At 42.6% G+C, this 14,093-nt stretch overlaps 1 protein-coding gene across 10 annotated transcripts in view; it reads right to left on the bottom strand.

The window, feature by feature from the left end:
* The window catches only part of plecb (plectin b), a 130,907-nt gene that overhangs the window by 56,674 nt on the left and 60,140 nt on the right, over positions 1-14,093 (bottom strand). For 2 of the 10 annotated variants that reach the window (XM_082552126.1, XM_082552121.1), the window contains exon 1: positions 1-3,178. The exons of 7 other annotated variants lie outside the window; for them this stretch is intronic. In XM_082552126.1, the coding sequence (XP_082408252.1) occupies positions 1-3,163 (3,163 nt within the window). In that variant the 5' untranslated portion in view covers positions 3,164-3,178. Of the gene's footprint in view, positions 3,179-9,564; positions 9,739-14,093 lie in introns of those variants that run through there. One more of the 10 variants, XM_082552122.1, reaches the window with a different exon arrangement.

A 14,093-nucleotide genomic window follows, 5' to 3' on the forward strand; every position in this document is an offset into this window, starting at 1 on the left:
CTTCCATGAAGTTAGGCCATGTCTTCTCCTCTGGCTCCCCCAGTGAGTGGTCCCAGTCTACCTCTGGTGAGGCTCCTCGCCCCTCGCCCCTTGCCACCTGTGCCAAGACTGCCCGCTCTATAGCAATTTCTTGCAGAACATCCAGGTCCAGCTCCTCGCCTTCCTCCTCAGACTCCACAGGTGGAGGTGGTGACTGCTGTCCAGCTGCCTCCGGACTAAGGAGCTGCTTTACTTCAACAATCTCCTCCACTACTACTATTTTCCTCTTCATGGTGGCCTCGTCTATGTCAGATGTTTCAAACTTGCAGGTGTCCCGCTGGTGAGGCTGGTCAGGACGGGTCACGGGCGTGGCGGTGGCAGAGGGTGTGTCCTCTATCAAGTCCCTCTTCTTCTCTCCCTCCTGCGTTAGGGCCTCAGAAACAGAGAGCCTTTCCTCTGTGCTGCACTCTGCTGCCCGAGCGGCCGAATGTTGTGCAACTGTGGGAGGCTCCTCTTGCTCGAAGAGTGGGCTGGCCTGTGCCTGAGCTGCAGCTGGCTCTGCTGTTAGCGCTCTTGCTGCTGACGCTAATTCTCCGGCTGTGGGTGCTTCCCTCACACTGGAGGATGTTTCTGGTTTTGGAGCCTCCCGCTTGATTTTTTCTGCAAAGAGCAGGGCTGGCTCCACCTCCCTTTTGTCTGCTGGGGCCTCAGAGAGCACAGCTGCTGCCTGCCTGACTTCCTCACTGCACATTCTTTCAAGAGTCATCTTTAAAGAAACATTAGTTTCTGTCAGTCCGGAGGCCATGTCAGGGCTGTCTTTAACTGCAGCTTCATGCAGGGGTGTAGTGTCAGTTGATGGCAATGTTTCTGCTTCAGGCAAAGGGACAGGATTTGTGTTTATATCCTCTAACTCTGGTTCTTTAGGCTGCTTTCTACCTTTTCCCTTCTTCTTTCCCTTTAAAGGTTCCTGTGTAGCTTTCTCTGTATTTATGGCGGATTTAGCCTCAATTGTGGGTTTCTGAGGTTCTGACAGTGGGGCAGGGTTTCCCTGCTCAGATTTAGGGCTTGCTTGCACGAGCTCCACTCCACTTATTTTCTGCACTGTCACTGTTTCCACTTTGGTCACAGTTATTTCCTCAGATTTCACTGGCTCCATATGGGGCGACGTAACATTTGACTCGCCCTTAGGGGATAATGGTCCCTGTGCAATCTTTCCGGCATTGCTTTCCTCAGACTTCTCTTTTATTTGTCCCTCCACTAGGGGCGCTGCAGGAATCTGTCCTAGTGGCAGTGAGGCTTCTTCTGAATAAGCTGTTATTTGTTTGGGGACATCTTCTGTTTTCTCTCTGTCAGTATGTAATTTAACCTCGTTTGTCTTTGTTCCCTTTGAGCAGGTAGACACAATTAAAGGCTCTGATGAAGCCACTGGTCGGAGTTCAGTCTTATTTCCAGGTGATCCCTCAGCACTCTCCACACTCTTCAAGGCCTCAGCTTGAGATTTCTTTTTCTTTCTTTTTGATTTTGAGCCTCCCTCGACCGCTTGTTTGGTTTCTTTAAGCACCTCTGTGGTGACAGCATTTTGAGGAGGCTGAGATGTATCTGATTCATCTTGTACTTTTACTGTGCGCTCCTGCACGGAACCTTTAGGGGCTTCTTTTCTGACTGGGGGAATCCCTTTTGAATTAGTTTTCTTCTCTTCTGCAGTCATCTCTGCAGCTTTTGCTGTGACAGGCTGTGCATCTTCAGCATTGGTCAAAGGTGCTGCGAGAGTTGCTGTGGTAATGGTGGATTTGACTTCAAGTGTTGAGGATTTCTGTACTGTAGTAACTTCTAGGGACACTTCATCAGTTTTAGAATCTTTGACCTCATTAGTGGAGCCCTTTGGTTTGCTTGTGGCGCTGTGAGGTTTGGCTTTGGCAGTCTCCTGAGTGGCAGCTGCATCTGTAACTTTTTCTGCTTTATCATTTATAATTTTAGACTCAGCTGAAGCTGGAGGGGCCTTCACCTCAGTGGGTTTAATCAATTCCTTATTTACTTTAAGCTTCGTTTCTTTGACAGAGCCTGTTGAAGTGACAGGCATTACTTGTTGGGGCTTTACTTGATCATTGGCTGCTGTAGCACTCACATTTGCAACTTTAACTGGATCCACAACCACCATTTTCATTTTGTCTTCTTTGGCATCAAAATCAGGAAGCATTGTGAGAACTGGTTTGCTTGTAATCATTTGAGTAGGCTTGATTGACGTTTGTTCCTCAGCGATATTAGGCCAGTCCTTGGTCTTCATTTCCTCGTTTGTTTTGGGAGCAGAGGGCTTAGCTGGAATCTTTGATGCTGCAGCACCTGTGGCCTGAGCAACAGCAGCCACAGCTAATGGTAGGGCTGTTTTGGAGGATGTCAGAGTGGTCTGTGACACATCCTGCTTCAAAGCTGCTGTCTGAGCGGGAGCAGAACTTGTTGGCTTCTCTTTTTCGACCTCCAGTGCTCTCCTCTTTTGTGGTGATGCTATGGGATTCTTGCTGTAAACATCAAGCTCCTGGTGAGTGGCTCTTTTCCCCCTGTTATCCTCCATCATTGCTGTTTCACTTCTGAAGCTGCTGGTCTTCCTAAAAACGTCCTGAGGCTGGCCCTCCACTTCCCATAAGGCCTTTTCTCTGGCCGGTTCTCCAGCCAATGGGCGACCCCTGAACCTCGGGGTCCTATCGGGGTTATTCTCTCTTTCTCCAGAACCCACCATCTTATGGCGGTAGCCTTGGCGCTCTGCTAGTTCCTCTCTTCTTTCTGCTTCAGCCCTGCGTCCCGGCTTAGGAACATAAGACGTTGGACCTTCTACAGATTGGACCCGTGCAGCTCGGTGAGCAATGGCCAGAGTGGCGGCCGGCTTCCTAATCCTTTGCAGGGTGGCAGGAACAATTTCAGTGGGCAGGTGGAGGTAGTCACGCAGGTAAACAATGCCATCATTGGTCAGGTACCAGTAGAAATGTTTCCAAGCAAATGTTTCCTTTACATAGCCCCTGGACTTAAGAGACCCCATGGCACGAATTACTTGTAGGTTGCTTACACTTTGTACTTCTGGGTGTTTGATCTGCGGCCTCTTATCCTTCTTAGCCACCATGACACCATCTCGAAACAGGATCTCGTAGATGGCCCTCAGGTCATGCAGGGGCATCAGCATTCCAGCAACCATTGTTGTTTGATTCAGTAAACTCTCTCAAGTGAAACTAAAATGCACAATGCCAAACAAAGAGAACAGCACCTCACGCTGTGTTGTGAGAAAGAGTCAAGTGCCAAGACCGGCTGGCACGTGTTTCTTAATTCAATAAGGGTAAGAAATCCCTGTAATGATTTTTCCTTACTGTCTCTTCTCCTTGCTCTTGTCGATCCTTTTGTTATAGTGAAGAAAATAAATATTCCTCTGTTAATAAGTTTAATGCCCCCCCTACATTCAGGGTGGCTGAGAATGAGCAGTCTCTGTTCGGGCCGAGATGGCAATGACAGAATGGAAGAGAGGGAGTGTGTGTGAGTGTGAGAGAGAGCGAGAAAGAGAGTGAGAGAGCAAGGCACACACTTCTCAGTCTGGCTCCTCCTACCTTCTCTCTTTCTCTTAGGAAAAAACTGTCATGGAAAAAAAATCTCACTAGAGTAAATAGTACAGCAGGAAGCTAGAAAGAGGGGGGGGGAAGAGTGTCTGCAATAAACTGAAATAAAATTCGAGCAAAGTCAAATGAATGGATCAACACACCTATGGAGGGAGCACGTGATCTACAACTCTATGACTTTTATGAAGAGTCCCGCCCACAACCAAAAGCAAATGGCTCCTACTCACATGCAAACACACACACACACACACACACCTCTGAACGCACACTAGGACTGAGTGGCACACACCCTCTGGCGTGTGATGCACACCGGTCCAATGAATGGGCTGTTCTGTTCAGCGAGTAGATATCAGAAAGGAAGATGACTAGCTGGCATCCATCCGATCCTGCCCATGCAAGTTATTAAGTACAAGGTGTCTTTAGCTTTACACATTTCACGATCAGGTTTCAGTGAAGAGCTTTTACTATTCATGCAGGGCATGGTGCTCACATCTCATATGACACAGTCTTAGAATATATCATGAAGGCTGGTGACATTTCAAGAGAAACTACATAAATCACAATAATGTACTCTGGCTGGACTTTGCAAGGATATGAAAGGAGATGACTAAACTCTTACTAATTATCTAATATGACCCATGCCTATATAATAATAGCAAAACTAACGTTAAGTTTAATTCTATTCTTATCTTATGTATTCTTATCTGTGTTTGTTTTGGGGGTCTCCAAGCCGACAAGAAAAGAAGGCTAGACGGGCCAATCGGTGTTTCCTTTGCAGCTCATTAAAGTGATGCAACAGGCTGTAAAGCAGCCTAAAGTTGCACTGCTACTTCAGACAGTTAATATTAGAGCTGGGAAAGAAGAATCTATCTTGCACAACTATATAAAGAACTATGCATTATAGCTAACCTTTTCACCACTCCCAGAAACATGATATCAGTTTTCTATCCAGAGATCACTTCTCTCCCCTGTACATCTGTCTCCTGTTCATCTCCTAGTGTCAGAGAGAGTGATCACTTGCGACCAGCGTTCAGCGAAAGCCGAACTGGAAGGAGACCTTACAATTGTCGCTTACAGCACAGTAGCATGCGTTCGTTTGTCTGCGCTGCAGACAGTGATATACTCATGAAATTATAGTGGTGGTGAATGGGCAGAGATGAAATGACGCATTCCCCCCGGTGTTTGAAACCACACACACACTATTACACATACAAACACAGACAGAAAACTGTTTTAATTTTTTTTACCATGGCAACAGTCAAATGAAGTAAGCCAGTTCTGAGTAAGCCACATATCCGCTTTCAGAGCTGCAGTGGAGAAGCTGGCCATAAATCTGTTGGCTAGGCAGCTGGACCACTGTGTCAACTTATTAGACTGCTATTTGCAAGGACGTCATTATCTCATCATTATCAAAACAAGTTATTATCAGGTTATCAACCTTTCATCAGTAATCATGAAAGCAAAAACATGTCATGGCAAAATAATAGTTTCTTTTTAAAGACTATATACAAATGTAAAATACTGACATATTAAAATAAGGGAGACACCCCCCTCATAACTATTGCTGGACGCCTTTACTAATCTACTATCTAATAACAATTCCTTTCACGCAGGATTTGTGCAGTTGTCTGTTTTGACATCTCTCTCAGACTGGGTGAAGCCTTAAGCCATGTACTCCACCTACAGTATATACCCTGTTATCTTATGGTATTAACTTTAGAGATGTATGTACAGTCAGTAATTCAAAAAGCAGGGAGGAGCATTCATTCGGAGAACATAGAGACTTTTTCGGTTTATGGAACAAGGAAGACATTCCTCTGACTTGCGAAACAAACATCTGCCTGACAGGGAAGTGTATGTGCATGAAAGAATCCTAAGATATCAGTGCGAGTGAGCATTTAAACCACATTAGGCTGCAGTCTAAGGCCGTGTTTGCTTCACCAAGGCAATGCCAAACCATTTTGCATGTATTCAAAAGTCTAGCAAAAAAAACACAGGCACTAATATACAATGGAAATGAAGAACACCAAAAAGGACCCAAGTAGTTGAGCAGATGAAATCCTACATCAAGGAGGAATCTGCTTTCTAAACTTACAGCAACTACTTCCTTACATATCTTACTTATTTAAAAAAGATATCTCAGTTGTTGTTGGGTTGTTTTTAATTAGGGATTAAATGCAAATCACAGTTTTTATATCATTTGTAGCCACTACGATTTAAATTGCAAGCCCTAAAACAATCTCACTGGGGGAAATTGGCATCAGTGTGTAGGGGTGCCTTGATGTTGCATATCACTGTGATTTCATGCACTGTTTATGCACAAAGTGTTCAGTGAACTTCAAGCCTCTGACAGTGACCCTTATCCTGGCTCAAGGCCCGACCTCTTCGGCCATCCAAATATTCGATTGTCACACTTCAAAAGAAACAGTGTATCACCAGGATTTGCTGCTGCTGCTTTTCAAAGGGAGTTGCTGGTTGCAAAAGCTATTTACAGGCTTGATGTGGCATTGTCAATTTTTCTAATAAGAAGCAGACTACCAGAAGGGAATGTCATGGCAATACAGAACTAATCTTATTCAGGCTATAAAAAGAACAAGAGCAGACCAACTACAGAATGAATGCCAATGTGATTGACTGAAATGGAGAAATAGGACTTTGGGGAAGAGTTCCCGAAGAGTTTCCTGGTTAGGAGTCTGCTCCTCCTGCTATGTTTCAGGCCTCCACCAGTCCCAAAATAGACTTGTCAGCACCAGCTGATGGTGGCTGGCTCATGGCCCAATGTAAAGGGCTTCACAGGTGCCCTCCACCCTCATATCAGATCCAAGCCACTCAAGGGAAAGCAAAGGTCAGCAAGGCCTTTCTTATCCACCAATGTAAGAACGCTCATTACAATAAGTTAAAAAAACTAAAAACACCTTCTAAACTGCAGCAGGAAAGATAACTCGTTAAATTGACTGATCCTCCAAATAAAAAACACACATACTGTTTCATATGAAATGTTATATTTGAAACTGAGCAGAGACAACTATCACGTTATTATGATTCAGGGTAAAGTCCACAACCGGCTGTAAAACAAAAAGTCCAAAATACTGTAAGCTGGTAATGAAAGCACACTGATGCATTTGAGCTGACTGCGTTGCCAGATGAAAACGTAAAAAGTTACAAAAGCACAAATCAAAATGTGGCCCTAAGTCTACCCTAAGTTATGACTTGTGTCTCTGTAGTTGTGACAAATTGTTTTGTGATGCACGAGAGCTCATTTTTATCCAGATGATAAGCCCGTTTTTATTTGAGGAGCTTGCCTCTTAGCTGTGTGTGGTTAGGCAAGTGACTCCATAGTCTGAGACAGCTGTGGCCCCTGACATAACTGGTGCATGTTAGAGCCCAAACACCCGACCTAGGAATCTGCTAAACTTAGAGGTTGTTGTGAACAACTTTATATGGAGGTTTCCAACTGCCGCCAGTGTATTTATAGGCCTTCTAAGTAATTAGAGTAATTCAATTAATGAACTTGGTCATAGCTGAATTATTTTGCCCTATCTTTTTGAGCTACCTCCACAAATACATAGAAGGATGCTGGCCAAGTGGTTTCCGTCACAGTCAAGTTTGATTCTTTAGTTTATGACCAACAACATAACCTGCGGACATAATCTGTATTTAGCTCTAACTGTTAAACGTTAGCTTGCTCACATGCTAAAACAAGATGACAAACGTTCAGCACATACCTGCGAAAATTCACTGTGCCAGAATCGTCACTGGGAGAATGTATTCATGCAGAATGCTACATTTGGATCTGTATACGTCAGATAGAAACATCTGGAACTGAAAACTGAAGTTAATGTGGACTCGCTGGCTCAAAGAGTGAGTTAATCCCCAATAACACTCCTGTTAAAACTCACATTTTTGTAATACTCCTTTTTATAACAATTGTATGATGGTTAATTTAAAAAACAAAACAAAAAAACCCCCAATAATAATAGTAAATAAACGTTTTAAACTTATCCCAAAAGGTTGATTCAGTTCATCTGGACGTAGCGTTTTTCAGATAACTGTGCTCCAGTTTGGGGGAAAACTTCTAGGATTTTGTCGAACTACTCAGCAATGAGTGGCCAATTTTTATGTATTCATATATTCACTCATAATATATGACTTCTATGCCCAAAAATAAAGCTATAAATAAATTATGTAGCCAATCTATACATAAATTTGTCTTTACTATTGTGAGAACCTGGCATAAGAAGCCTTAATCGTATCACTAATATAACCCATCACTAATATAACCCTCGCAACAACCTTGACTGATTTCTGGATGGGTCAGCCTGAACAAAAATTAGTGCTTAAACAGGCAGACAAACAAGCTTTTGAAATGCAAGAAGAGAGAGGCTGAAAGGATTAACCCCTGGAGGTGACGGCGGGTGGCTGAAAACTTTGAGCGCATGAGACTAAGGACTTGAAGAGAACTGTGCCTCTTGTGCAAAGCCAGATATAGTTGGAGGGGTGGCTAAGAGAAAAACCCCAAACTCTTTATATTGTAAACAGAACAAGCAAACACAAAGCCACAAAAGTCAGTAAACCGCAGAACTGCTCCATACAAAGAAGCACTTTGTGTTAGGGTTTGCTGAGCATGGAAGGAGAGGGGTGTCTTTGGCATTGCCTACTCTGCTGCAAAAATAAATAATCAACTGTTCTTGGATAAGCTGAACTAAAAAAGGGGGGAAATCAAAGTGGAGGAGGAAAAATGTTTGCTTTGTTGCACTGAGAACAATAGACAAAGTTCTGAAATAAATCAAGGCACTATGGGACCTGCTGCTTGTTGCTCTGCCAATCCAAACTTTTGTTGACTTATAAATATCTCTAGTGTTCAGTAAGCCTTGTTAAAAGCAACCGTGTAGTAAGACAACCTTTTTTTAAAATTATGGCATGAGTAACTAATAGAAAGAACTAGAAAAATAAATTCTTGAGAAAAGCTTGACCAATAAAACCTGCAGAGACGTCACAAGTTAAAAAAACAACAGACTACTGTGAGAGCGTAGTAAGGAAAGCCAAGTTTTGGCTTCTGTCTTGCCAACATACACGTAAATGCACATGGAAAAATCTATAAAGTGATGAGTGTCTGAGGTAAGAAAAATGACAGGCATTGCTTGGGTCTTAGGTTCCACCAGTCTCGGATCACACTGACTTTTCCTTTTCCAGAGTGGAAAGAAATTAAGTCACAGATTGTGTCTCCTGTCGCCCGCCTCACCAGCCAAAAAAGAGCAGGAGCACCCAAAAAAGTTTTGCCAAGTCCCGTTCATCCCCGCTTACTCTCACTCTAACAAGCTTTTTGTCACGTCTTAGTGGAGGGTTCCTAATTTGCCCAACCTTACAATGTCCCTGGCAGCCTCTCAAATTTGGACAGCAGCCCGCCAATGACGGGGTAAGAGAGTCGACTGAAAGCAAAAAAAAAAAAAAGCAGCAATCTGGCAGACAGTCCCTACGACTGATGAAGAGGACACATTCGTTTCAATCGGCAACAATAAAATTTGCACTAAAAGTAGAGCATGTTTTGTGACTGTCTGATGTAAAAAAATGTAATAGACATCAGTCTTTTGTGTTAAATTCTGCAAACAGCCAGCAATTACAAAAAAATCTTTGTGCTGTAAATAAGTTCCAGCCGTGAGATCTGGACAGAAAATTTGAACCAGCTCTCAGCTCTCTTGTTCTCTCTCTTGTGAGAGGCGTATGCCAGCTCAGCTAAACAGCAGCCAGGGATCCGACTCAGCACGGAGAGGATGTATTACGCCATTTAGGAGCTAGAAAGGTTTAAATATTGCTGCACAAACCGGGTGAGAACTTTCAATTTATCTGTTCTGATTCGAAGATCTGACAAAAGATGTCTAGCTTACTTAGCCACACCTCTTTATGACATAAGCCTAATGCTAACCAGTGCACAGAATCATTAACTTGCTGCCTCTGTTCTCAGCTTCAAGCACTTATTATAAACGCTTACCTTTTTTTGGGCTCAGCCAGAACCGATCTCCAAGAGGATCTCCTATCTCCATGCTGCTTTGATCTGATCTATCATACAGAGAGGCCTCAGAGGCTCCAACAAAACACCTTCCTGCTTTTGCCACACACTCAAATCCACACTGCTACTCCCTTCTTTTCACATAGAGACCCACTGCCCGGCCAGCAGATCAACATGGCATACAATATGGGGCTAAGAAAGAGAATGAGTGGGAGTGGAGGGCTACTTTCAGGGCAGGGAGGGTGTTTGTGAGGGAAAAACAGGGAACAAGGAAATCTTTTCATCTGTCCCATAAATGCAGAGTAACATCTACACTATAAATCTGAGGGTCTTGCCAAACTGGACACATCCTCTCTGCTGCCCCGGATACCCTGCAACACGTCCCATACATCTGTAGGCGCCCACGCTTTATTCCATTATCAGCCAGCTGAGGGATGAACAGTGGATACCTTGTTCGAGAAACCAAGCAAATTACAGCCCCAGACATTAAGATGAAGGGTACACAGGAGGGTGAAAAAGGATAGACAAGAGAACTATGCAGAGACAGAATACAAAGAACTATAAGTCAGTCTGTAAAAGGCACACCAAGGCACCCGAAATACACCCAACAACAACTCTTACTTCACCTCTTGTATATTTTGGTTGACATCAAGCAATTAAGCCTTTTGTTAACTGTTAAAAAGAAGCATGTTAATCTTAAAACTGCATTCAGATACGGGCAATCCAAAGGAGAAATGCTATCAAACAGCCAACTGCTGTACATATTTCAAGAGACTAGAGATAATACGTTTACGATTTTATTGTTTATGGCATGTTTCCAATGGGCCTAAAGGCCACCACAAAAGTATGAAGCTGCTGAACTGAAAGAGAATACACAAGGTTTCAGTAAAGGAGTACGTTCACACAATGATGCATTAAACAACACATTTGTCTTATTACAATACAACACTATTTAATTTTTTTTTTAATATAGGAAGAATTTGTGACAATTGTATGTGACTCCATTTGCCCCGTTTATGATGACTGTAAGTTTTCTCACAACTCATCCTCTAAGAAGACTTACAGTTTGCATAAACCAAGATGTCTGCTGATCCAAGTCACAGAACAGGAGCTCTGACATAACATGGCTTGCTGTTTGATTAAAATCGTACTGAAACAATCCAACCATAGGCTCCAGTTTTAGAGACAGCAATTCTAGTTTAATTTGTAGGTCACTCAGCGCTAATTAGCAGGTATCTGTGTTTATTTAACGATACTAACCAAGCTAGCTAACATTAGCTAGCTTGATGCTTTATTTGCTAACTAGCTTCAAACTTTAACAAGTTTTAAAACTGCATTTTCATAAGTAACAAGACATTAAAAGTGGCTTAAAAGAACGTATGTATAAGAATTGTTCATCTCTGACTCTCTTCCGCAGTATGTCTCCCGTCTTACCCCCAACTGGTCGTGGCAGAGGGCTGTAGCACTTGGTCATAGGGGGATTGTTGGGGTTTTCTCTGTATTATCGTAGGGTCCTTACCTTACAATATAAAGTGCCTTGATGCAACTGTTGTGATTTAGTGCTATGTAAACAAAACTGAATTGAACTGAATGTGAGTATTGTATGAACAGAAGTAAATAACATACATTTAAATACATGTAGTCCTGGATGGTAGCGGCATTTTCATGCTAAATTTTCCAAATACTACTGTTTCAGTGAATGTGCGAAAAGTAGGCTTTAAATTTATTGACTTAATAATATTGGCTAGCTGTATATACTTTTTAGCTCTGATAATAAAAAATCATCAGACAATAAAAGAAAGAAAATAAGAAAAAATAAAAAGATAAAAAATAATAATCTAAGGATAAACCAGGCAAACATGACAGCACACACACTCGAGAAAACAAAAAAATCTGTAATACTAAAAAATAGAAATGTCCAAAATTACATATCTGAAGAGCATTGTGGGTAATGCTAGCTAGTCAGGTAGCATAACAAGGTGTTAAAAGCTGGAAGGGGCTCCTTGGCGTTATTAATAAACAGCAAAGACAGACATAAGATGAAGAAACGAGAGCAGAGATGCACTAAAATAAGAGAGAAACTTTCTGTGCTACTAAGAGACACATTTTGTTTTCAATTCTGCTTGTGTTGTGCTCCCAGTTCTTCCTGAATGTGAGCTGAACCTATGCCAAATACTTTTTTACTGCCCTGTCCTTATCTTCAACGTCATGCTTTCTGATTCTGATTACTTTCTTTATTTTATGACAACATTTAAATGCCCGCTCATTCAAAAAAACTACCACTAATTACATAAAAAACGATATGCTGACGATGATTTGTGGTCATGACATCCATCAGTAAGTACCCAATAGTTTGAAACTGCATTTGAATAAAGGCTGGCCCTTCACAAAATGGAGCTCCAAACTGGTGAGTGAGGGTATAAAATGGCTGTAGGGAGTGCCAGGACTGGCAGTGCCAGCCAGCAGGGGCAAGTCCATTTGTGCCATCAGAGGCACAGACAGCCACTGTACTGTAACTCATTCATGATATGAAAAACAACCAAACAACAGAAGGTGTATCTGAGAAAATCTGTAAGACATTCCAAACAATGTGTAACATTTTTATCAAAGAGAGACAGAGAGAGAAAAAAGATGAATATCTGCTTCATGAGTCAGCAACTGCTAACCACATATAGGAGTGGCCATGCAGGCTTTGGTTGCTGCAGCAACACAGCCCACAGGTTAGGCAAACACCATGTGCTGTCCACGGCTGAGGTCCCAGGGAACATGGACTTGCTGCTGCTGCTGCCACGGGCAACCAACTATCAAACAGCAAAACCTGTCACAGGATCTCGACTCTGGCCTTCCTGACTCTGTCACAGTGTGCAGATTTGCATTGTAACCTGAAGAGCCTCGGCTTTATTTTTAGTCAGGCATCCTGACCCACAGAATAAAACAGACAAACACAATACAGGTGACTCCTCATGCACACCCATATATATGAGCCCTCACACACACACACACACACACACACACACACACACACACACACAAGCCACACCACCACCATCCGGGCAGAATGAATCAGTCGCATTCTTTCGTCCCTGGGCAGAGAGAGACACTAAAATGACTGCATGAGTCTTTCTTTCACAAAAGAAAGACGTGCAGTAAATTTAGTGTGTGTGCAAAGAAAAGGCCCATTCTGCCACAGCTTTAGAGTCCAGTTACAGACACAGTGGTGACTCATTACCACTATTATCTCCGTGACTTTCATAAACTAGATTTCAGTGTGCCAAAGTACCCACAAGAGGGCTCTTTATTAATGTAGGAAAGAATTGCAGCAGAGGTGGCGCTAAGGGTCAGTGTGGAGTTTTAGATTCAGGCTGTTGTTCTTCCTGACATATATTACTACTGAGAGTCTGAACTCTTTTTTTCAGGTTATCGGAGGGAACGGGAAGCGATATATAATACTTTTCTTCCTGAAATCCTGCCATTCCAAGACAGAGCACTGCCCCAGCAACATAACAGACATGAAGTCAATCAATGAAAATGAAATGAAAGAAAACATAGCAGGTGATGGACATTTTAGTGCTCGTTCAAGTGTTTTTCTTGTTTTTCTTTTTTCCCAAGAATTGCATAATCTTAGGAATGCTCTGGTTGTCTGGTATTATGGCAGTAGAGTATAATTACCCAGAGTAATAAACTATCCAACATGTCCTCACATGCAACAATGCAAGGACAAGAAGTAACTCAAATCCAGACACTATAATGCCACAATAAAAACTTGCAAGGAATGAAAGCCAACTCTGTGCCTGCAACAAGGCAACGGTATTAAAAAAGAAATTATTTCGTGTGCAGGTTTGGCGCCTCACTTTATGGGTGTGGTAATACATGCGAATTAATGACTTTATATTGTTCTCTTATGCCCATGGTTCTTGTTTTGTTTCACACAGCATTCCCAATAAGAATGGCTAGGCACAAAACCACAGGAGAAATAATACACCACACCCAGCGCTGCACAGCTGCAGGATTAATAAAATATCAGCTGACACACAAGTTCAAAGTACAATAGGCTGGAAACTACAGATGCACTGCTAGTGAAAATCTAGGGTCATATTTGATTGGTTACCAGTGCTGATACCAATTTTAGTAATCAGCCAGAATTCCTCTATACGTGCTTTTCATGAGCCAAGTCACTCCACCCCAAAATTCACATGTCTTCACTCCTGCAGGAGATGGCTTTTTCTTTTTTTTTGCTTGCTTGTTTTCCATCTGCAGGCTTGGAGTGGTTGGAGTGGTTCTGCATCCTGTTTTCCATTGTGACATCTAAAACTAAACCTCCTGCCTTTAAAGACAGAACAGGAGTCCAAACAATAGGCAAGCTTCCCGTCCCCAAATTATAATAAAACCCAGATGAGTAGGCGCTATTCTAGCTGTGCACTCGTTAACCAGCATTGGTGCATTTCTGCGTGAAAGAACTGTGATTTAGAAACGATTACAAAGAAGCAATTACAGGTAACCATTAAAAAAAC

This window comes from Aulonocara stuartgranti, assembly GCF_965226115.1.
Source record: "Aulonocara stuartgranti genome assembly, chromosome: 11".
In the NCBI taxonomy this organism is placed as follows: domain Eukaryota; kingdom Metazoa; phylum Chordata; class Actinopteri; order Cichliformes; family Cichlidae; genus Aulonocara; species Aulonocara stuartgranti.